Source organism: Gorilla gorilla, chromosome 1 (assembly GCF_029281585.2).
Source record: "Gorilla gorilla gorilla isolate KB3781 chromosome 1, NHGRI_mGorGor1-v2.1_pri, whole genome shotgun sequence".
NCBI classification, from domain to species: Eukaryota; Metazoa; Chordata; class Mammalia; order Primates; family Hominidae; genus Gorilla; species Gorilla gorilla.
Window position 1 is genome coordinate 199,110,095 of NC_073224.2, and position 23,246 is coordinate 199,133,340.

Here is a 23,246-nt window from a genome sequence, read left to right on the forward strand (position 1 = left end):
AAATTATCTAAATAGAGAAATAACTACATGGGTTTTTTTAGATCTACAAGAGTGTAAACATCACAACATATTCAGAGCACCTATCAAAGTGAGCTGAGCCCCTTGGTACAGCTTCTGAGCCTGGGCCTCCAGAGGCCTGATGGCTTCTGCTTTTGCCCTCTTGCCATATGAAGAAGTACAGTCTAATCTACTGGAGGATGAGAAGCTCCATAGAACAGAGACGAGCCGTCTTGCCTGCAGACCAACTCACACCAGATTGCAGACACATGGGGAAGGCCCTCTTGGGCCATCTAGACCCTGTTGATGCCAGATGATTGCAAGCACATTAGTGACTCCAGGTGAGACCAGCAGAGCTGTTCAGCTGAGTTCACCCCAAATTGCTGACCCACAGAATCAAGAGTAAATAAAATAAAATAGTTGTTATTTTAAGCCATTAAGGTTTTTTGTTGGTGGTTTTTTGTTTGTTTGTTTGTTTGTTTTGGAGACAGAATCTTGCTCTGTTGCCCAGGCTGGAGTGCAGTGGCATGACCTTGGCTCACTGAAACCTCCACCTCCCGGGTTCAAGCAATTCTCTGCCTCAGCCTCCTGAGTGGCTGGGACTACAGGCGCACACCACCATACCCGGCTAATTTTTGTAATTTTTAGGAGATGGGGTCTCATCATGTTGGCCAGGCTGGTCTTGAACTCCTCGCCTCAAGTGATCCACCCACCTCGGCCTCCCAAAGTGCTGGGATTACAGGCATGAGCCACCACATCTGTCCTAAACCATTAAGTTTTAAAATAAGTTGTTACAAAGCAATAGATAAATGACACACCAAGCTAAAATTGTATCTGCTGTCAAGGCCGTATTTGATGACAGTTTGGGGACTCCCAGAGCCACCTGCAAACTCTCCTTGCTGAGCCAGGCAAATTTAGAAGATAAACAGTAGCTGTGCATTGGTTAATTGTGCATCTGTCTCCCCCAGGGGCTGGATGACCTCAGGGCTGTAACTTGTTCTCCCGTGTCTGTTCATCCTGTATATTGTGCTGAGGCAGGGTCTGGCATATAGCAGGTGCTCAATAGACATTTAACTCAATTAGTGAAATGTCATGGGACTTGTTCGGGTTACCAGCACCTCCTGCTCGGGTGACTGCGGCAGTCTCCTACCTGCTCTCCCCACACCCACACTTACTCCCTCAAATACATCTTCCATCCCAGGAAAAAAAAAAAAAGTCTAAAATGCAAATCTACCCCAATGTGCTGCCTGAGAAAAATCTTTTATTGTCTCCCCACTGCTATCATGGCTAAGTCCTATCTCTTTGGAATGATTAATGAAATCCTGTAAACTTTGACCCCTAATTCTAAAGTCCCATCTTGCACCCCTCTCTCCCTTGCTGTCTGGGACCAGCCACGGGATTTCTTTCTGTTCCTTTCATCTACCACACTCCCTGGTGCCTCTGGACCCTATCACATGCTGTGCCTTTTCCTGGAACATCAGCACCACTGCCACCACCCCAGTTCCCAGGCCTGGCTCCATCCTACCCGTCCTTCAGTACATTTGGTTGTCCATTTTGTCTGATTGAGAGATGACAAGAAGTATGGATCTACACTGATTTATGGGCAGTGGCTAATGGTTTGGCTGGATGGTCAGGGGTTCAGAAAGCACAGAACTGGAGGACTGGCCATAAGAAAAACTGGGAGAGACTAGCAGATGGACTTTCAGAAATGACACAATCTCACCCAAAGTCATCCATGGCAGAGGCAGCTCTTGATAATTCGATGGACAAGATGGCACATTGGATGGATGTCAGCCAGCCTCTCTCCCTAGTCTCTCCAGCGCATTCTTCATATGTTTATGTACAACTTGGTCATGGTGGCCAGAAGGGAGACTATTTACAGGTTCAACAACATGAACTTAACTCGTCAAGGCTGATCTGACTAATGCCACACTGTATGTCCAACCTGCCTCCAGCCAAGACAAATGCTAAGTACTTAATATATCATCCCTCTGCAAGGGTCCACCTAGCCACTTGGTGCCAGGTCGATCCCACTGGACCCTTTCCATCATGAAGCAGGTATGTTTATCCTCATTGACATAGCCAGGATATAAGGTTCCAGGAATCCAAGGGAGCTGGTGAGAGTGGCTTCTCTCACTATGACACCAAATAATCCGCCGTATTAGTTTCCTGTGGTTACCATAACAAATTACTGTAAAATTGGTTGCTTAAAACAACAGAAATTTATTCTCTCACAGTTCTGGAGGCCGGAAGTTCAACATCAGTTTCACTGAGCCCAAATCAAGGTGTGTGCAGGGCTGTGCTCCCTTCAGAGCTCTAGGCAAGAATCCATTCCTGGACTTTTCCAGTTTCTTGTGGCTGCTGGCATTCCTTGGCTTGTGGCAGCATCACCCCAGTCCCTGTTTTTATCTTCATATCACCTTCTCCTCTTCTGTGTGATTTGATCTCCGTCTGCCGCTCTCTTAAAAAGACATTTGTCACTGGATTTAGGCCCACCAGACAGTCTCGGATAATCTCCCCATATCACAATCCTCAATTTAATCACATCTGCAAAGGCCCCTTTTCCTTATAATGTAACATTTGCAGGTCCCAGAAATTAGAACTTGCTATATTTGAATGGCTATTATTCAGCCTACTCCACCCACTCACAAAACTTCTGCCTCTGGTCCCTGTAGCATTGAGCTCTGCTAGTTTGGAGGTCTTAGTTTTCAAGGGAAGGGAGGCAACATAGTTTTCATTACATTGGAGGTTTAAACTTTAACCAGGCCATTGTGGGCTCCTCATGCCACTCAACCAGCAGGCAAAATAAAGAGTTAATACACTGGCTGCATGACTGATCTTCATTACCGAGCGGAAATTGGTTGCTGCCACACAACAGGGCAAGGAGGACTAAGTCTGGAACCCAAGGGATTCTCTAAGGCCTTTCTATAATAAGTACTTCCATGTATGATAGCAAAAGTCAATGAAAAGCTGTAACACTCACCCATGCAGGACCACTGAGGATTCAGACCCTTCAGGAATGATTATCTGGGTCACTCCACCATATAAAGATCCCTGGCCAGGCACGGTGGCTCACGCCTGTAATCCCAGGACTTTGGGAGGCCAAGGCAGGCGGATCACGAGATCAGGAGATCAAGACCATCCTGGCCAACATGATGAAACCCCATCTCTACTAAAAATACAAAAATTAGCTGGGTGTGGTGGCACATGCCTGTAGTCCCAGCTACTCGGGAGGCTAAGGCAGGAGAATCGCTTGAACCCAGGAGGTGGAAGTTGCAGTGAGCCGAGATCGCACCGCTACATTCCAGCCTGGCAACCAAGCGAGACTCTGTCTCAAAAAAAAGGTCCCGAAAAAGCTGAGTGTTGGCTGAGGGCAAAGGAAACATGGAAGGGCAATGGAATAAGGAAATTATTCATACCAACCATGGCACTGTGACCAGAGATACCAGAAAGAGGTCGATTGCGGCTATGCGTATTTCCTTCCTTGCTTGGGATGTGTGTGCATGTGTGTGTGTGCACCGTACATATTATTTTTTCCTCCCTCCTCCTTTCTCCCATATTTTATATAAACATTGTATGTGATGATCAACTTTACTTTAGTGTTTAGTTGTAGGTGGAATTGTGCCTGAATTAGAGGAATACTTAACCCAAATATGGATTCAGTGACTAACCCCTGGAGATGGATGCATCTGTTGAACCGTGGGACGTTGTGTTTTTCCCATTTAGGGGGAGGGGACTAGAGTGTCTTCATTTGTATAAAGGACAGTTTCATCTTACTAGGTGGAAGCTACTGTCGTTATATGGCGGTTCAAGTATGTATGGATTGATGTTTGTGGAAACTGTGTGTCCAAAGGGGTGGCCCGTGCCCATGTTATTGTCTTTCAGTTCCAAGTGCAGCCTTCTAACTCTGTGATACTGGGGCTGGGACTCTGCAAACCACATCACTCCTTTGTTCGCTAGCTTTGACAATAAGGGGCACTAGGGGAAGATTGGAAGGCAGGAAAAGTGGAGACTTCTCTCTTCTTTTGCTTCCTATCCTTATCAGCAACAGCCAGGTTGCAACAGTTGATCCCAGACTTCGGCTTTTTTCCCATACTCCCAGACAAGCCTCATTGTATCCCCTAAGAGGTACTAGCACCAGCCAGGGAGTACCTCCTTTTCAGATCTCTGAGTCCCAACACTACCTGGCTCCCTCTCCGCAAGCTTGTGGGTTCTGATAACCCCAACCTGTTTCCTATACTCCTGCAGCTCTGGGAGTGGTAACTGCTTTCTGCAGTTATTTTCTCTAGGCTATCTCAGAATCACCTAGAGAAAATTCTCTTTTGTTCTTTCAGCCCTCCTGCATCAGTGTAACCCATTACCTATAATAAATTCTTTTGCTGAAAAACTTAGTGTTGTTTCTGCCTTCCTGACTTGATCTTGACTGATGCAAACTATTAGGAAAGTGGTGGCCAATTTTACTGGTCACCATGAGAGGTCAGCCTGCCAGAAAGGAAGGCTTACAGGAAACAGAGTCCTGACACGTTTAAGCATCTAGATCTCACTGTGCATGAAACCAAATCTATCCCCTGGACTTCTTAGTTCTCTGTGCCAATAAGTTTCTTTTTGTTTGTCTGTTTAAACCATACAGGGTTGGGTTTTTGTTGTATACAACAAAGAGTCCTGACTAATCCAAATCTCCTTGTCCCCACCCCCAAACCAGGAGCCTCACCTCACGGCCACTGAACAAAACCAAGAACAATCACCTCCTATTGAAAACTTTAATGAAACCAATAAGTTAATAAGTTAACAAAGTGAGGTACTTGCATATCCGAGAACCGAGTTGATGGCGGAACCTCGATCGTGGAAGGAAGGAGGGCTTCTTCCCATGTCTCCTTGGTCATAGGCTAATCCCATTCTCCTGGCCCTCTCCACAGCTGTCTCTGAGTGGGTGGAGGGGTGGCTCTCTGGGGACAGCGCAGTGCAGGTGGGGTGAGCCAGGAGTGGCTCCATCCAGGGCATGATGGTCACATGCAGAGGGCATGTTGGGGCAGAGGCTGGGCACCATGGACTGAGCAAGATCCAGTCGAAGCCCTGGTGCTGGCGCATGCAGGTCCCCAGCACGAGATGCAGGCAGCGTGGCCTCGGCCCCTTGTTCCCACAGAGGGTTGCCATTGGTCCACTACCCCTCACCTTCCTGCCACCTGCATTGGCTTTGCAGAAGAGGAGCAAAGGGGTGGGGATAAGAAAGTGTTCCTGGAGTGAATGGGGGCTTATGCCTGGATGTGGGGCTGCCAACTGAAGTGAAGAAGTTGGGTGTGGAGGGAGGAGAGACAGTGCATGTGAAAGCCAGATGCGCGGTTGGTATAGCTATTACATGCATTCTTATTCTCTCTGGGAGTTAGAGTGACTAGGAAGGCACAGGCCTGGCTAGAAGTGGGCCTGGGGTCTCTCCAGTGGTGTCAGGCCTGGGCCCGAGTTGTGCTGTGGAGACACGGAGGCGGGCCCTTGGGGACAGGCAGAGGCAGTGGGTTAGGGCTCCTGGACCAGAGAGGAGGAGATCTTCTTGAAGAAGGGGAGCGGGTAAAGGTCTGGGTGGGGCCTGGAGAGCTCTCGGGTTACTTCAAAGCTCCTTCTCCTGCTCAGATGGAGTTGGGGGTCTTCCTCTTAGTGGACATCACCCTGCAAGGCCAGTCCACTGGCATCTGCTGCAGAGGCCCAGGAGCGGCTGAGTGGCTCTGCACTCATGTCTCCAAGTGTGTCACGTCATTGCATGTTTAAGTGTGAGAGGCTTTCTTCCTGTCTGGAGAAACTAAAAGGCTATGTTTGTGCGATCGTCCACGAAGCACTGTCTGGGAGTTTTGGGGAGGATACAGAAACTTGTGCTGACTATGAGTGGTGTCTGGAGGGCCAAGGAGGGGAGTGGCCACCCAGCAGGAGGAGGGAGCCCCTGGGAGCTGACACTTGCAAATGGGAAGAAAGGCCCAGGCACTGCCCTTAGGAGAGGGCAGGGGAGAAACAGGCCCCATGCTGGGAGGGGAAGGAGTGATAAGCCAAAGAATAGGGACAGGGTGGTGGCCAAGCAGCCTGAGACCAGCTACTGCTGGGGGCCCAGCTCCCAATGGGGGAGGGGCAGAGAGACCCCATGGGGGTCCCCAAAGTTGCATATTTAACATGGTTTGCATATATGGTGTCCACCTGCCTTGTGGCAGGGTCCTGTGCTTTGTGGGTACCTGTGGGGGCACCTTGGCCCACCCCCAAGTGGGGTGGGGACTTGGCGGGAGGGCTTCCCTGCTGTGTCCGAAGGGTGGGCCAGAGACCTCACCTTGCATAGCTGGAAGCTGGGTCAGGGCCCAGGGCCCCAGCGCCCGCTCCCACTCCCGGGGCTGTGCCCCTGCCAGGTGGGCCACATAGGGCCTCGATGGAGTGGGCAGGGCACTGGGGGGCCCAGAGGCCGCGGGACGGCCGCTGCTGCTGCCCTCTGTGCGACCTGGCATCTCACGCTCCTGAGGTGGGGAAGGGGCGCTGGCACCCACAGCAGGTACCACGCCCACTCAGGCAGCTCAATACTGCGTGTGGTCTCTCTCCCCGTGAGGGAGTGAGTTCAAGTACGAGAAGAGTCCGGAGGCCTCAGAGGGCAGTCGGAGCGCCAGGCCGCGGGGCTGGCCGTGTGCTGCCCTGCCTCTGAGAAGTCCCTCAGTCCATGTTGGTGCTGACCGAGCGGGAGATGCTGAGCGTCTGTGCGGAGACGGAGATGTCCTCGTGGTCCACAGGGCTGTGGTAGTCGGAGGTGATGTCGGGGTCGAACAGCGGCACTTGCACGGCGCCCAGGCTGGCCGAGGTGCCAGAGCGCAGGCAGCGCGAATAGAAGCCCAACAGCAGGTCCAGCTTGTGCTCGATGGACTGCACCTGGGGACGGGGCGCAGCTGGGAAGCAGGGCCTGGGACCGGAGGGGACGCGGCCGGGGGCGGGGCTTGGGTCTCGGGGCGGACCCTAGCTGGTGGAGTGGGCGGGGCTTATCTGGGAAGCACTAATCCCGCCTGGAAAGGTGGAGCTTGGCTAGAGGGAGGGGCGAAGCTGGGCACTGGTGCATAACCCGGGAGGTGGTTAGGTGTGACCGATGGGGATAGTCCGCGAGCTACAGCGACAACTGAGAGGCGGGGTCAAATGGAGTAGGGGGAACTGAGGTAGGCTTATCTGAAGGTTATGGGCGGGCTTATGCAGCCTGGGGGCGGGGCTTAGCAGGAGAGGGCGGGTTTATGGGAATATCTGGCGGCGAGGGCGGGGGCTTCGGCCGGGGAGGGGGCTCTTAGGTATTCTCGGGGACCCTTGGGCTGTGGCTGTTGGAAACGCATCCTCCCCATGTCACGGCGCCCCCAGAGCTTCTTGGTATGGCCAGCTCCGCCACCCCATCCTACACTCACCTGCTTCTCCACCTTGACCACGCGTCCCATCATGCTGATTTCATCCACCACCTCCGCGTCGGAGGGCCCCTTGTCGCCCTTCTCCCGGGCCTTCCTGTCCCCGGGCCCCCGACCCACAATTTGGTCCACCCTAAGGGTAAGGGAACCATCAGAGGGCCCGGGGACGCGCCGTCCCTCCCTTCCACAAGAATTATAGGTTGCCTGATGAAGGAGAAGGCACCACGAGGGGACAGGCAATCTGAGGGAAGGGGCCATTGCCCTGCCAGATGGAGGCTGAGTTGAGGGTGGAGGGACTGGCCCCTGCTCTGGTGGTTCTCCACTGGCCAAGCAAAGGCACCACACACGAACCTGACAAGTAAAACAACCGTCTGGTGAAAGAGGAATGGAAATAGTGGACTAGGAGGCCCAGCGCAGTGGCGCATGCCTATAATCCCAGCATTTGGGGAGGCTAGGTAGGGAGGTATCACTTGAGCCCAGGAATTCGAGACAGACTTGGCAACATAGCAAGCCCTCCTCTCTACAAAAATAATTTTTTAAAAATTAGCTGGACATGGTAGCTCATGCCTGTGGTCCCAGCTACTCAGGAGGCTGAGGTAGGAAGATCACTTGAGCCGGAGAGGTCGAGGCTGCAGTGCGCTGTGATTGCACCACTGCACTCCAGCCTGGGCGACAGAGCAAGATACTGTCTCAAAAAAAAAAAAAAAAGAAAAGAAAAGAAAAGAAAAGAAAAGAAAAGATGGATTGGGGAAAAGGGGAAAGAGGATGGGAGGAGTGGAGACACGTGGGAATGTGACTTTTAAGGTGGGTGGACAAGGCTAGAACTGACCTCACCTTATTTTTCTGCTCTCCTTTGCAGCAAAATTCTTGAAAGTGTTATCTCTATCCTCTACCTCCAATTCCTTTCCTCCCCTTCTCTCTTAAACCTACTCCAATCAGGCTTTCACCCCTGCCATTTCACCAAAACTACTGTTGTCAAGCTCCCAAATAACCCCATGTTGCTAAATCCATTGATCAACTCCTGTCCTCATTTTACTTGACTTACTAGCAGCACTCAACACATCTGATCACCCCTTCTTCCAGCAAACCCTTTCTTCATTTGAAACACCACCCTCTCCCAGTTCTTTTCCTACTTCCCTGGCCTCTCCTTTACAGTCTCCTTTGTTAGTTCCTCCTCTATCTCTGCAACCTGGAAACACTGCAGGATCCAAGGCTCACTCTTGGGACCTCTATTCTCTATTTACTCCACTCACTAGGTGATGTCTTCAGATCCATAATTTTCAATTCCTCTACACTTTCGACACCAAATCTTCATCTCCATCCTGTACTTCTGCTCTGCACTCCACACTTCTCTATTCAACTGCCAGATCAACACTCCGCTTGAATGTCCGATAGGCATCACAAACCCGGCACCTCCCAAATCTCCTGACCGAAACTTGCTCCATTCATTGCCTTCTCCATGTCAACAAATAGCAACTCGATTTTTCCTCTTGCTGAAACCAAAAACCTTAGCTTCATCCTTGACTCTCTTCTTTCTCTTAACACCCCATCAGAAAACCCTGTCAACTTTGCCTACAAAATGTATCTAGGATCTGACCACTTGTCCCACCTCTGCAGCTGCCACTCTGTTCCAAGTCCCCACGGTCTCATGAGTGGAAGTCTGAAGCAGGTTCTCATTGGTCTACCTGTGTCCACCCTCACTCCACTAAGTCCATCCTCAACACAGCACCCAGGGTGATCCTTTTAAAAGACAATTCAGATCTTATCAGTCTTTTGCACAAAACCCTCCAATGCTTCCAGCTCATCCTGGATGAACACCAACGTCTTTGCAGGGGCCTACAGGACTTTACACTCTCTGAGTGCCGTTAGCCTTCTGACCTCACCTCCTACCTCTTACTCCAGTGCAGCCACACCAGGCTCCCCGCTGTGCTGAAGCCAACACTCCAGCCACTTGCCCCTCTCAAGTCCTTGGCACTTGCTGTTCCCTCTAGAACCTTCTCACCTATTTAAAATTGCAAACCCTAATAGCCTGACCCTTATTTTCCTCCTTAGTATTTATCGTCGTCTGACATATTCTAGTTTTACTTATTTATCACTTATTCTCCTTCCACTAGAATGAAAGCTCCATAAGGGTGGGAACTCTGCTGAGCTTTCTGCCATATCCCCACAGGCTGGCAAGTAGTAAATGCCCATTGACTATTTCTCGAGTGAATAAATGCATGAGTGGACAGTGAAAATGCAGGCCAGAAGAGGAGAAGGGCAAGGTGCAGGTGATGTGGGTCTTGGGGTGAGGATTCTTCCTAATGCTGGGTCTACCAGAGAGATGTGGGAGGATTCCAGAGGCAAGAGGTGGGCAGTGAGGACAATTTGCCTATTCTCTTGGGAGATGGGAGGTCAGTGATTATTTTAGGCTGATTATTTTAGGACCAGGAAACAGTCATTCTAAACAAAGCCCCCAAGGCATATGAGTCAATAGGGCTTGCACAGAGGACCCACCGCACAGAGAAACTATGGTTGGGTTGTTTTTCAGCCTTGGGACGGGTGCTGGGTCTGGCCTCAGGCTGGCACTGCAAGCCAGGGACCTCCTCAGTCTAGAAACTCAGCTGCAGCAGTGAGCCCTTGGGGGTGCTCGGGGGTTGGCTTCAGACTTCATTCAGGGCTGGGGTTGCTACCTCCCTGCCCCTGCCTCCCAACAGGCCCGGTGCACCCACCGAGTTTGCAGGCTCTTGATCCGGCCCAGCATGTCCAGGTGGCCTGCTGAGTACTGCTCAATGACGTCCTTCACGTCGTACGGTCGCAGTGTCTCCTTGAATTTCCTTTTGGCCACCAGGAACTTGAGAATCCTGTTGGGGGAGGGGGCTCAGAGGGAGTGTCCTGTTAGAGCAGGGATTCTTTCCCAGCACCCTCTCCATCTCTTTGCTATCCCCTTGTCCAGCACCAGGGCACCTCCTGCTTGGCCACCATGAACAGCCTCTGCTGCGTCTCCCAGCCTCCCCTACCTCCAAGTAGCAGAAACAGGGATGAGATGGAGAGGGGTTAATCAACCAGCCGGGGTGGAGGATGGGGTTCAGGGTGCCATGGTATGAGAAAACAGGAGATCAGCCTCGAGAAGGAGGCTGGGGTGTGCTTTGAAGAGCCCTGCATCTCTGGCAGAGACTGGGACATTGTGGGGCAGGCACATCAATAACTCTGTTTTTTTTTTTTAATTTTTATTTTTTAAAGAGATGGGGGTCTCACTATGCTGCCCAGGCTGGTCTCAAATTCCTGGACTCAAGCGATCTGCCCGTCTCAGCCTCCCAAAGTGCTGGGACTACAGGCGTGACCCACTGTTCCCGGCTCAATTACTCTGCTTTAGCATGCCAGCTCTGCCAGCCTGTGTGGAGAATACCCTGGAGGGGCAGAGGCGTGGGCAGGGAAACTAGCTTTAGGAGATGGGGGAGGAGATATGGAAGAGCTTGGAGCAGTTCAGGAGGTGGGGCTGAAAGTCTCCCTGGTCTGAGTCCAGGATGACTCCCATGGCTTGGGTGACCGAGTGGATGGTGGTGCCACTGCCTGAAATGGGAACCAGCCCAGGAAGAGGAGCAAGTTTGGGGCATGCTGGCTGAGAGGTCGGTGGGGTGGCCCAGGAGAGCTGGCTTGGGTCAGGTGGCAGGTCAGGTACTATGTCCTTGACACTGGGCACATGGAGGGGAGAGAATGGATGGGTGAAAAGGGGGTAAGCAGAGGCCTCAGACTCTGGGGGGTAGTGGGGACAGGTCCAGCTGACTCTGATTTTATATATTTATCTATTTAGAGACAAGGTGTCACTCTGTCACCCAGGCTGGAATGCAGTAGCTCAATCACGGCTCACTACAGCCTCAAACTCCTGCACTCAAGCCATCCTTCCACCTTGGCCTCCCAAGTAGCTGGAACTACAGGGGCACACCAACATGCCTGGCTAATTTTTTAATTTTTTTTTTTTTTTTTTTTGCAAAGACAAGATTTCACTATGCTGCCCAGGCTGGTCTCGAACTTCTGGCCTCAAGTGATTCTCTTGCCTCAGCCTCCCAAAGTGTTGGGATTACAGGCATGAGCCACCACGCCCAGCCTGACTCTAATTTTAAAAGGAATACAAGAAAAGAGGCTTGTGGGCAGGTGTATCAGCCAGGGAAGAAAGTGGGGAGCCCAGAAAACTTGGAGGTTGAGGGGGTTTCTGGAGCTAGAGCTGCAGGCTGGAGATGGAGACTAGGCCAGGACGGCACACCAAGGAGCTTGGAGGCCAGATCCATGCCTAGGCCGTGGCCTAGGAGACCCTGGTCCCTGCTTAATTTTTGAGGCATGGAGACAGCCAGTAGAGCAGGGGCTTTCAAACTTTTCTGACCAAGACCCACCATAAAAAATACATTTTTTTTTTTGATACAGTTTCACTCTTGTTGCTCAGGCTGGAGTGCAATGGCACTATCTTGGCTTAATGCAACCTCTGCCTCCCAGGTTCAAGTGATTCTCCTGCCTCAGCCTCCCAAGTAGCTGGGATTACAGGCGTCCACCACCACGTCTGGCTAATTTTTTGTATTTTTAGTAGAGACGGGGTTTCACCATGTTGGCCAGGCTGGTCTCAAATTCCTGACCTCAAGTGATCCACCCGCCCAGATGGGGAGCAGCAGTGGGTGGCACACGCAGGGGGATGCTTGCCTCAGGCCTCAGTCTTACCTGACGGAGCGGATGACTGTCTTCACAGCAGGCATGACGTCGTCCACCGTGAGCTCACACTGGTAGCTCTTCTCCTCTGCTACTTCCTCTGATGGGGCATCTGAAAAGGCAGGTATGGGGCAAGTGGCCCACAGAAGGGGCCACTCCCAACCTCCCATCCGACCCTTGCATGCCAAACCACCAGTAGAGTGTCCAGTAGGAAGACAGAGTCCCAGAAAGGGCTCAGAACCTTCCTGGGGGCTCCTGTGTCTCACTGCCCTCCCCAGGGTGGAAAGCCCCAGTGTGTTGCATGCCCATCTGCCCCGGTGGCCAGTCAGGGTAAACATCTGCCTGGCGGCTAGGTGGGAGCTGCTTTAGGGCACAGCTGGCCTAGTCCAGGGCAAGTTTGTTGCACAAAGCCCTGGAGGAAGCCCCACTGGTTCCACCTTGTAGAACAGTGAGCCCCAGAGATAAGGAGTTTGATGGCACTGCATGTAATCATGCACACAGTCTTCTCCTTCAGCTAAGACGGAAGGACACCCAAGTGGCTGGCTCCCAGGCCCAGCTCTGCTACTAGGGAAGGCCCTTAAAACAAACCATTCTTCCCTGAATGAGAGAAGCTTCTCTGAGGCTAGTGCCCTGTGTTGCACAGAGAGGTGATGCTGTCCTTGCCTCACAGGAGCAGTGGCAAGAGCCCGGACAGCTTCCAGGACAGGGAAGGGAGGTCCTGGGCACCAGCTGTGCCCAGGCTTCTATGGGCAGCACCTCTCAAAGACTGTTCTGTGGGGTTCTGTAAACTCTGAAGTGTCAGCCAGCAGCATCTTGAGGGCTGACACAGCACAGGCAGAAACAGCATAGCTGGGTCCCCTCCCTCCAAGGCCAAAGGGGGAGCTGTCCCCATCCCCCATCCTTGTGCACTCACCCCACCTCTCCCCACCCAGGGGCCTAAAGTATGTCAAAGCTGGGAGAAGTCTTCCAGGGGGCTTGGTCCAACCCTCTCATTTTCCTGAAGAGGACACTGAGGCATGGAAAGGGGCAGTCTCCTGCCTAAATCACAGTGGAAGTCTCCAGCAGAGCCAAAACTCAAAAAAGTGACATCAGCATGGTCCACAGTCTCATACTTGCAGCCTGGGCTGGGTGAAGAGGGGTAGGCAGAAGTGGTGGGCTTTGGAGCTGAATAGACCTGCTTGAGGAGAGCACCTCTGCCACTCACAAGCTGAGAGATCTCAGTGCCCATGTCTGTAAAGTGGGGACAAAAACAGAACCTACTTTCCAGGGTCACTGGGAGAAGTAAATGAGGTAAGCCAGTGCTGGGCAGTGCATAGTCAGGGCTCATCAAGGATGCATTCCTGCCGCTTCCAAAGTACATTTGTGTTTAGCTATTTGTTGAGCACCTACTATATTCCCAAAAGTCTTCTGTTCACCTTCCATGGATTATCTCATTTAATCCTCACAATAATCCTAGGAAGTGGATGCTATTATTGTTCCCATTTTATGAATGAGGAGAATGAGGCCCAGAGAAATTAGGTCACTTGCCTAAGATAAGTGACAAAGCCAGGATTCAAATCCAGGCAGCCTGGCTCCAAAGCCTGTGCTGCTAACCACTATGACATGCCACCCTCCACGTGATTCCCAAAAAGTCTGATGTCCATTGTATAGCAGAGCAAATATTATAATGCCCATTTTACAGATGAGAAGACCAGAGCCCAAAGACGGTCCCTCAGTTCCAGAGCTGAGACGCGAGCCAGATCTTTCTGCTCCCAGCCCAGACTGTCCCCGCCCTGCCACCCTCAGCCGGCCCTCGATCGGACTCAGCCCCCCGGGGGCTTACCCTCAGCAGAGGTGCGGGGTTTGAGTCTCAGAGATGCCCGGAAGCGGGTGCGGTCATTGAAGCTCCAGCTCTTTTGCACCTTGGTGGGGCTGGTGGCCTCACCCACCTGCTCGCTGCTTGGGGAGGTGGGCATTGTTGGAGGTGCCAGATGCTGCTTGGAAGGACCCGTCCGCCGCTGGGAGCTGCCCATGCGGATGCGGTCTTTGATGCCCATCCGGCTGCTGGCAGGGCAGGCAGGTTGGGAGAGAGCCAAGTTAGCCAGAGCTGGGGGTGGGGGTGAGTGGGGACAAAGCTGACTTAGGACTTGGGGGTGGCTATTAGGTCTGGATTCCCCGCCAAGCAGAGACTTCTTGGGATGGAACAAGGATGTGGTAAGGGAGGCCCTCACTCCTACAAGAGGCTGATTCGGGGTCAGTCGAAGCAGATCCTCTCCCCACCACCCACATCCCACCCCTCATCACCCAGACAGATAAGGGGCGCACAGGAGACAGATGTCAGAGTGGAAGGAGTGGGAGAAATCCAAAAAAGAAGTCAGAGACACAGACAGGAGGATGTGGGAGCTGGGCCTGGTGCAGGTGAGTGGGCAGAGGGTGGGGGTGGCGACCCCTTTGGGCACAGACAGGTTGCTGAGGGTCGGAAGCTCACCTGGCCATGCACACGGAGGTAGGCCTCCAGTCCTCACTGTACACAGGGGCAGGCTGTGTGGAGTCGAGGGGGTGTGTGTGTGTGCGCATGCACACACACACCTTGTGCACACACATGTGCGAGTGTGGGTGTACAGGCACTGGTGTGTGTACATATGTTGGCATGTGTTTACATGTGTCATTTCATATTTGCCTCCACTCCCCACTGCTGCGGCTATCTGATCCCACACTGGTCAGGGTTTTAGGGCCTCGTACAGCTGTGCAGGCAGTGCACTGCAAAATAAGGACTCCATCACACAGACTTCCATGCAATGGTGCCCTGGAGGTGTGCAGCGTGATGGCCTACTGAGGGCCTCGGCCCCATGGGTCTAGCTGCTGGGCCCACATGTATGCCCAGGCCATGCCTGGTGCCTGCCCTCTCAGTGAGGGTCTCTATTTGATAACATGTTCTTCTGTGGTGTCTCCTGCCTAAGTTCAGCCCACCTTGATTGACATCTTGCCTGTGTGGTCTTGGATCCCCGCTAAAGATCTACCCCCCCATACTGCCTACTGAGCTCCCGGTTCAACAGCATTTACACAGTCTGTGTGCATGTGAACATGTATGTGCATGTCTACACATGCACTCAGACTTCCCTTCCCGCATCCAACTCCCCAAGACATTCCCCAAACGTTGGAGGAAAACAAGTTAGCAGAGGCCTCATTCCCCAGGACAAGCCTGGTTAACCATGATCTGGTAGAGTAACTCTGTGTCCAAGAGGTTCAAGGACAATGTTATGGCTGTTTGGGTAGGATCTATGCAAATGTCCTCCATCCCATGCCCTGTGACATCATCGCTGCCTCCCCTGCTGTGGTTTGCCACTAGAGATTCCGACAGGTTCAGGATCGGGTTCAGGGGGACCCACCCCAAATGTCTGGGGCCCCAGATCAAGAGAGTACCAGCCAGCCTTAGAGGAGACCTGAAGTGGGGCAGGAGTTGGAGGAGGATACCATGTCACCTACTCTCAGAGGCTTTCAGATCAAGGGTTGAGCAGAGAAGAGATTCTGGTTTCGGAATTGGGTGGGAACTGGGGTCTCCCATGCCCAGGGCATGGGGTGGAGGGGAGGGAGCCAAGATGCTGAAGTGAGGGAGACCTCGAAACCAGAGGCACCTTCGGGAAGGTGGCCAGGATGTAGGGCCATCCTTAGGGGTGGGGGCCTCTGCCCAGAGGGGAGAGGTTAATAGGTCAAGGATGGGGGCCCTGAGGATATCAAAAGGACAAGGACAGTTCCCACTATCCAGCATGCTCTCCACTGGCCCAGGACTCCATCGACACATCCCAAAGATTCCAATCAAAGTTTGAGGTTGGCTCTCCCAAACTTTCCTCTGCAGAGCCATTCCTGCGGGCTCCCTCATGCTGGCAAGCACCCTCCACCCTGCCCAGTCCGTGCAACCCCTTCTCCTGTCCTCCACTCCTCCAAGGGGGAGAGGAAGAGAGGAGAGTGGAGAAGGCCCTGACACTTTGGCCAAGGGCCTGGAACTCCACATCACTGCGCCCACCACATAAGGCTCCAATGGCGGTCTGGAGAAGAGGGCAACCTCCCTGTCACAAGAAGTAATGCAAGCAAGGCTGAGCTTGCACTCAGCAGGACTTATGGAGGAAGGAGTTCGAGGGCTTGCACTAGAGGCCTTGAAAGGTCCCTTTCCAGCTCTGATTCTGTGATGGTTGAGGAAGCTTCTAGTCTGGTTTGTGGAGTTCTGTAAGTTTCCAGCCAGCCAGAGGCCCTGAGCTCCTTTTTAATGCAAGAAGGCACTGTTTTCCCAGGAGTGGGTCTGGATTCCAGTTCCTTGGACAGGGCCCAGAAAATGGCTCATATCAGCTCCTCTAAGTCTGAAAGCTAAAAGAAGGTGGAAGAAAACCTGGCACACAGTGGGCACCAAAAAGCTCTTTCCCCTCCCAGGCTCCCAGAACGTGCAGGGTCCCATCAGGCTGCCTTAGTTCTTTCAGTTCGCTCAGCCACTGTGTGTGGTGGGCGGTCTTTACCACCCCTATTTTATATACACGGAAAGAGGTGAGATGACTTGGCCAAGGTCACAGAGCTCCTATGAGATGGAGCAAGAACTGGAACCCAGCTTTCTCTGACTTCAGAGTCTATGTTCTTTTTCTGGGTCAAGCAATCAGGATAGGGTGTAGAGCAGTGGTTCTCAACTGGAGCAAGTTCCCCCGCTCAGGGGACATGTGGCAATGTCTAGTAGGTAGACATCTAGTAGGTAGAGGCCAAGGGTGCTGTTCCACATCCTACCATGCATGTGATAGTCGCAAACCACAAAGAATTATCTAATGTCAATGATGCCAAGGTCAAGAAACTCTGGCTAAGGATCTGTTGGTACCTGGGAGAAAGATGGGGTGGGCTGGACTGTGGCTGCCCTGCTGGGGAGGCCGAGCTCTGCCCAGGCTGCCCTGTTGGACCCAACCCCTCGAACTCACTTCCACAAGGACTTTCTTTAGGGCCTCATGATCTGCCCTCCCAGGGCCACTCTCACTGGGGGAACAGAGGCAGCCTACGACTTCTGAAGCCACATACAGCCCCTCTTCAGGGACTATGGAAACAGCCTCGCCACTGGCCTCTGCCATGGCTGTGTCCTTCCTGTCCACACCCTCCACAGCCAAAGGAGGCTTGCAAAATGGCGGGCCTGACCAAGAGACTCCTTAGCTCAATGCTTCAGCTCAAACCATTGCCCACAGCCATGGTTTCTAAGCTATTTTTTTTTAAGGTAAATAAGATCTTAACTGCTGAACATACCAAATCAAATAAGGCCAATATTTATTGGAGCCAGGTCCAGTTTTAGTGGAAGCAGACCCTATTTACATCTGCATTTTACATCTGAGGAAACTGAGGTGCAAAGGGGTCAGGTGATTTGCCCAAGGACACATGAATAGTGGGTAGTAGCTAGATTGTGGTCCAGAACCCACGTTTCTAGGAAAAAACACCTCTCAGCAGAAGCACACACGGGCAGCCAGGAGCCCTGCCACTCATCTCCTAGCTCCGGGACCCCAGCCCACAGGGCCCCAGAGGCACCTTTGGAAACCCAGGACTCCATGAGCTCAGGCTGCCAAGCATGCCAACAGGGTGAAGCTCACACTGGGCTTTTAGGTTCTGCATGACCCAGCTCTGCCCTCAACCTTCGCTCTGATGTCCAGTCTCAGGGGGGCCAAAGTGGGCTGCCAGCTTTTTTCCCCACACTGTGCTCCCTCTTGCCTCCTTGCTTGAGTCCGTGCTGCTTCACTGCCTGGAATGCCCTCCCTGAAACCCACTGCTTTTAGGGCTTCCTCTGGGTTGTGTGCCTGACCCAGGCTCCACAGCCCCTGTGCTTCCTCCCTTTGTTGCACTCATCACACTGAGCTGCAATTACTCTTTGCAACTCTCCGAGGACGATGTTTTATTCATCACCATGTCCCTAGTGCACAGAGCAAGGCCTGGCACAGGGCAGGTACCAAGGAATGCCATGGAGATGCCGCTAAAAGAGCTGGGGTCCTGGAGCTGGCAAAGATGCCAAACTCAGCTCCTTCAGGCATCTGCTAGGTCCCCAGGTGGGTAGCAGGGAGACAGAAAGCTAAGCCCAAGGCCTGGCAAAAGTCAGAGTGAGAAGGACCCTCAGAGGTCCCCTAGTTCAATCTGCCCATTCCACAGACGGAAAACTGAGGTCCAAGAAGGGAAGCAATTTGGCCAAGATCACAGAGGGCATCAGCAGCAGAGCCAGCACACATCCTTAAGGCTCCTGCACGTGCCCCTCCTGGCACCCTGGGCCCATGCCCCAGACCTAGCAGAGGCATCCCAGAAAGGCGAGGGGTTCACTGGGGACCCAAGGCAGACGGCAGGCGGCAGGCACATGCACCTTGTCCTTGGCCCATCCTGTCCCCTCTCCAGCCCCCAAATTGGGTGGGGCAAGGAGGAGTGGGGACAGGAGGAGCAGGCGAGGGGGTACCTCGGTCTCCAGCTGGCGTGGATCCGAAAGAAACTCCGTTTATTATTAAACATCTGGCTGGAAGGTTGAGAATAAGACACGAACAGAGGTTAGTGGGAAAGGGGCTGTGGGCAGAGTGTGGGGAGCTGCCGGGATGGAGCCGGCCTCCGGTAGCTGGTGGGAAAGAAGGACCCCCACCTAAATCATCCTCCAGCCCCATCACCAGAACGTAGATGTTCTCACACTTTGCGTAGGGATCCCCTGGGGAGCATGTTACATATGCAGAAGGCTGTGTCTCTTCTCCAGAGATTCTGATCCTGTGGGCTTGGAGACAGGTCCAGGTATCTGCATTTTGAACAAACACCCCATGGGATGCTGATGCAGGAGGTCTGGAGACCATGGTTTGATAAACTCATTGCAAAACCCTGAAGAGGAGAGGTGCTGGCCCTGGCAATGCCATCGCCCAGGAAATCCTGCTCCTTAAGCACCACTTCCTGTGGGCACACTTGGCCCAGGTCCATCCCCAAGCACCACCAGAGGTGTGGCCAACCGAGTGTGTATATGTGTGTGTGTTTTTGGTGGAGGAAGGGTGTCCTGGCTGGCGGTCTAGACAGATTAACGACATGGCCATTGGGCCTGAGCCTGGTGACTGATCTACAAACCATGGCTCAGCCCCCTGGGGTCCCTGGGAGAAAGGGCCACTTTACTACCATCACCCTGTGTCCCAGACACTCGCCAAGTCCCCTCCCAGGCAGATAGATACGAGGCTGGGAGTCATTGATAGCCAAGCCCTTAGCAGTAATCTGTTCCTGGGCCCTGGGGGTGTCAGGGACCAAAGGAGCCGTGGGGAGTGTACAGGTACTAGGCCCCAGGCTAATGTCCATTCCCCTTGCCTTCCTATTCAGTCAAAATGAGACCAGAGTGAACTGGAAGCACAGAGAGCCCTGGCTCAGGTCCTGGACAGGATTGCTGGGATATAAAAACTCTTGAGTTTCCGCCTGGAAACTATGTTTGGTAGGGATGAAGGTAACAATGAGGGACCTTCAGGCAGAGAATCTGAGAGGGGCCCTACTCTCCCAGGGAGCTCTCAGCCTGGCCTGGCAGTCACGCTTCCCCTCCCTCCAGCCCCAGACCTGGAGGGACTCTCCCTCTCCACCCACTTCCTGTTCAGCCCCTGGCCCAGAAGTGCCCTCACTGAGAACAAGGAAGGGAGGCTGCTCCCTGCATCCTCTGCACCAAAACTCCTCCCTAGGCCTTTTCAGCCCAGAAACTCTAGAGTACCCAGAGCCCCAATCAGCCTAAACACTGCCAATTTTCCGCCAGGACACACAGGTTCAGAATAACTGAAGGCTTCCTCCAGGACACACAGCATTGGGTGGCAGAGGCGAGCTTCCACCACGCCTCCCCTGCTGATCACTGGGTGGCTCGCCTCTTCTCCTATTCTTTGTTCTGGGCCTGGGGCTCAGAATGACACTGAAGCTCAAAGGCCAGATGTCCATTTGGCTGGTTCAGGGGTGATGTGTGAAGATGAGATAAAACAAAGAGATGGGTAAAGGACGAGGGAGAAAGAATGAGGGGGATTTAACCCCTGACCTCAAAGCTAAACCTCTACAAGAGCAGCCACTTTCCCATGCTGTGAGTGGACGGGCTTCCCTTATCCAAACATGCCTGAAATTCTTCTCTTTAGGAACGTTTATGTGGGGGTAAGCATTGTTTGTTCTTTGTTCTTCTTTCAAGATTTTGTAAAAAGCTTCAGGAGAGACAGTTCAAGGGGAAAGAGATGGCTGGGAGCGCCAAAGTGTACCCCAGTAAGGAAGGAAAAAGAACCCCAAGAGGACCCTCTGGGATTAGCAAAGTTGCAGACAAGGGCTGCACAAGAAAGGAACATTAGTCACTGGCTGAGTTTACGCAGGTCCTACAGAGGTCTTAATCACAGAGCTCTCTTTCCAGCTGGCATCTCGTTCCCGAGAGGCGAGTTCAGTACTAAGTCCCTCCTAGAGCAACATGCCGGGGGAGCGGGTTCCCTGCCCTCACACCCCAGGATGGCGCCCACGATTACCTGAGCCGTAAGCACCTGTGGCCAGTGGCCTCCTCCTCTGTCCAGCTTCCCGGGAAGGATGGGGGTGCAGGGATGGAGGAGTAAGGGGGACGTGGGAACAGAGAAAGAAAGAGGACAATGCCATGAACGGAGGAGATGATGGGAAAGGATGGCATGGACATCGCTCCCACTCAGACCCTCAGAGCCCCACAGGACAAAAAGGTGAGTCCAGCCTGACCCCTCCAGAGAGGCCCTCAGTCTGTACCTGTCTGGCCCTCTGATGGCCTAGGAGTCCCCCAAACAGGCCCAGACACCCACGAAGTGGCTGAAGGCAGGTCTGAGAGAGGATGAGGACAGAGAATGGAAGAAGAGGAGGAGAAGCAAGAGGAGGTGGCAGCCCCACGGGGCCCCTACCTTTCCCCAGGGCAGAAGGAGGTGCTGCCCGGCCGGTGGCAGGTGGCAACGGGCGGGTAACGGGAGGGTGCTCCGTCGGGTACCGGCGCCCGCCGCACCTCCAGGGGCCGTAGGCCCCCATTGCGGGCCCGTTGCACGTGCTCAAACAAGAGGGCCAGCTCTCTGCAGGAGAGGGCACCATCAGCGGCAGGCAGGGCCATGGCACCACCCCCCTCACCCAGTGGGCACAGAGCTCCTGAGCTCAGATCTTGCCAGGTCCTGCCGCTCTAGAGGTGTTCACTGACAGCCCGGCCAGAATAGGACAGGGGGGACAGTGGGAGACTGGCCTTCCCCACTGCCTTTCTACCCCCAGTTCCCAGGGATGCCAAGCATGGATGTGAAGGCTGGCACAGCTCAAGGGCAGCCGTGCAAGGAGCTTACTCTCAGCCCATCAAGCTGACTGCCTGAACGTGCCGTGCCTGCTCAGAGAGGCCAGCAGTGGCCCTGACATCCTTTCCCCCAGATCTGACTCTGGATTTTAAGGGGAGATGGAGGTGAGGAGGGTGGTGTGACAGGGTGGCTAGCCCAGCTTCCTTCCCCTCCAGCACTCACTCCTGCCACTGGGTTTTTGAAGACTAGATTTGGGACCGTGGCTTCTTCCTAACTCTCCAGGCCATTTTCTGCTGCCATCAGCCAAGGAGGGTATCTTCCCTCTCTCCTGCCTGCCTTCCCATTGTATGGATGAGCAAACTAAGGTCCAGGGAGCAGATGCCCAGTGGATCCAGAATCTCCAGACTAGGCTCTGTTCCTCTGGGCAGAGGTCCTAGACCATCTGACCACCCCTACCCCCAGATCTTCCCTCATACGCATCGTATTTCTTACAAATCAGCCCTGCCCCACTCTCGAATGCCCAGCCTTGAACAAAGGGCCTCTTCTAATCTAGTCACCTTCCCACTCTGAGGTAGGAGCTTGCCTCTGCCGGGTGGAGAGATGTGGGGGCACCAGTGTGATGCTGGGAGCCCCTCTTCCTGGCCCCTTCTCTCCTGCTTCTCCCCTAGGAAGCCCCTAGGGCTGGAAGGGCACAGGGATGGGGAAGCCAGGTGCAGGGGTGAGTGGAATCGCGCAACAGCTGCTCCTGGAGAACTAATGAAGCAAAAAAGGCACCCGCAGAAGCGCTGAGCACAGCATCCTGCCCCAGCCGCAAGCTTGATGTCCGCCTGCCCGTGGGACCGAGCTGGGCTCCATGGTTTTCATTCCTGCCTGAGGGCCTAGCCAGGCACCTGGCCACACGCACCTTTGTGATGCTATTAATAATCCCTTGCCTGGTGCCACCCCCATGCAGTCTTAGCCTGGCCCGGGCCAGTGGGGCAGACCCACTTCTGGGCCCTGAGGCTGCTGACTGGCCCAGTAAAAGTGGGCACATATTCCTACATGGGGGTTCAGGGTAGGAGCATGCACCTAAGTCTGGAACACATGTTTCTGCCCGTCCCACACTTTCTCCAACCAGCTGCAATATCCACTAACTCTGTCCCCCATTCAGGACTGAGGGGAGAGGAGCTGGCTGTATCACTGCCCTAGGTGGCATCACCTATGGGTGAGCATGCACACTGCCAGCACTCCAGGGCCGGGGTTCAGCCATGGGGCAGGGCTTCACCAATGCCCTATGTCCAGTGTCCACCTCTTCCCTGGGCATAGCAGAGTGGAATAAAGGACACTCCAGGCTCTGAATTACATAGGATCTGCAGAGCCAGCCCAAGGTGCTCCCCTGGGAGCCATCACCTCCTTTCCACCCTCCAGGGTTGAGTCTCAGCCACTTGTCCTCAAAGGGCATTGCTGCCAGCCCCCCACCCACCCCCACCCCCAGCAGGACCTACCTGAAGGATGGGAGGATACTGTCATAGTAGTACCAGGTGGCTGTCAGGTAGGCCCGGCTCATATCGGTGGAGTACAGGCGCCAGGCAGCCTGGTGGTATGGGGGACGTGGGGGATGGGGCATCAGTGAGGCCTCGCAGTCCCCACCAGCCCTCTCCCCTGAAAGAACCCAGTCCTTGGTCCAGTTGTGGGTTACCCAGAGCCAGAGGCCAGTTCTAATTCCACAGCCACTGACAGGGGCAGCCAAGAAAGTAAGGCCTAGGGAGAAACGACTTCCCCGGGGGGACAAAGCAGATCAATGTCAGAGCCAGGGGCCATAGAGCATAGAGGTTAAGAGCTGGAGTTTTGTTGTCAGGCAGACATGGGTTTCCAATCCCAGCTCTGCCCCTTATTAGTGAGGACAAATTAAGTAAAGCTTCAGGACCTCAGTTTCTTCACCTGTAAAACGCATGTAATACTA

The 23,246-nt window shown here is 53.6% G+C and overlaps 1 protein-coding gene across 2 annotated transcripts in view; it reads right to left on the minus strand.

The window, feature by feature from the left end:
• Positions 1 to 4,743: 4,743 nt before the first annotated feature.
• KCNQ4 (potassium voltage-gated channel subfamily Q member 4) overlaps positions 4,744 to 23,246 on the minus strand; it is a 57,025-nt gene continuing 38,522 nt past the window's right edge. The window contains exons 8-14 of one of the 2 annotated variants that reach the window (XM_019016036.4): positions 22,789 to 22,877; positions 20,936 to 21,097; positions 13,897 to 14,117; positions 12,087 to 12,186; positions 10,109 to 10,240; positions 7,401 to 7,530; positions 4,744 to 6,885 (exon numbers count right to left, since the gene is read on the minus strand). In XM_019016036.4, coding sequence (XP_018871581.2) covers positions 6,673 to 6,885; positions 7,401 to 7,530; positions 10,109 to 10,240; positions 12,087 to 12,186; positions 13,897 to 14,117; positions 20,936 to 21,097; positions 22,789 to 22,877 — 1,047 coding nt within the window. In that variant the 3' untranslated portion in view covers positions 4,744 to 6,672. Of the gene's footprint in view, positions 6,886 to 7,400; positions 7,749 to 10,108; positions 10,241 to 12,086; positions 12,187 to 13,896; positions 14,118 to 20,935; positions 21,098 to 22,788; positions 22,878 to 23,246 lie in introns of both variants that reach the window. The other variant, XM_055392529.2, reaches the window with a different exon arrangement.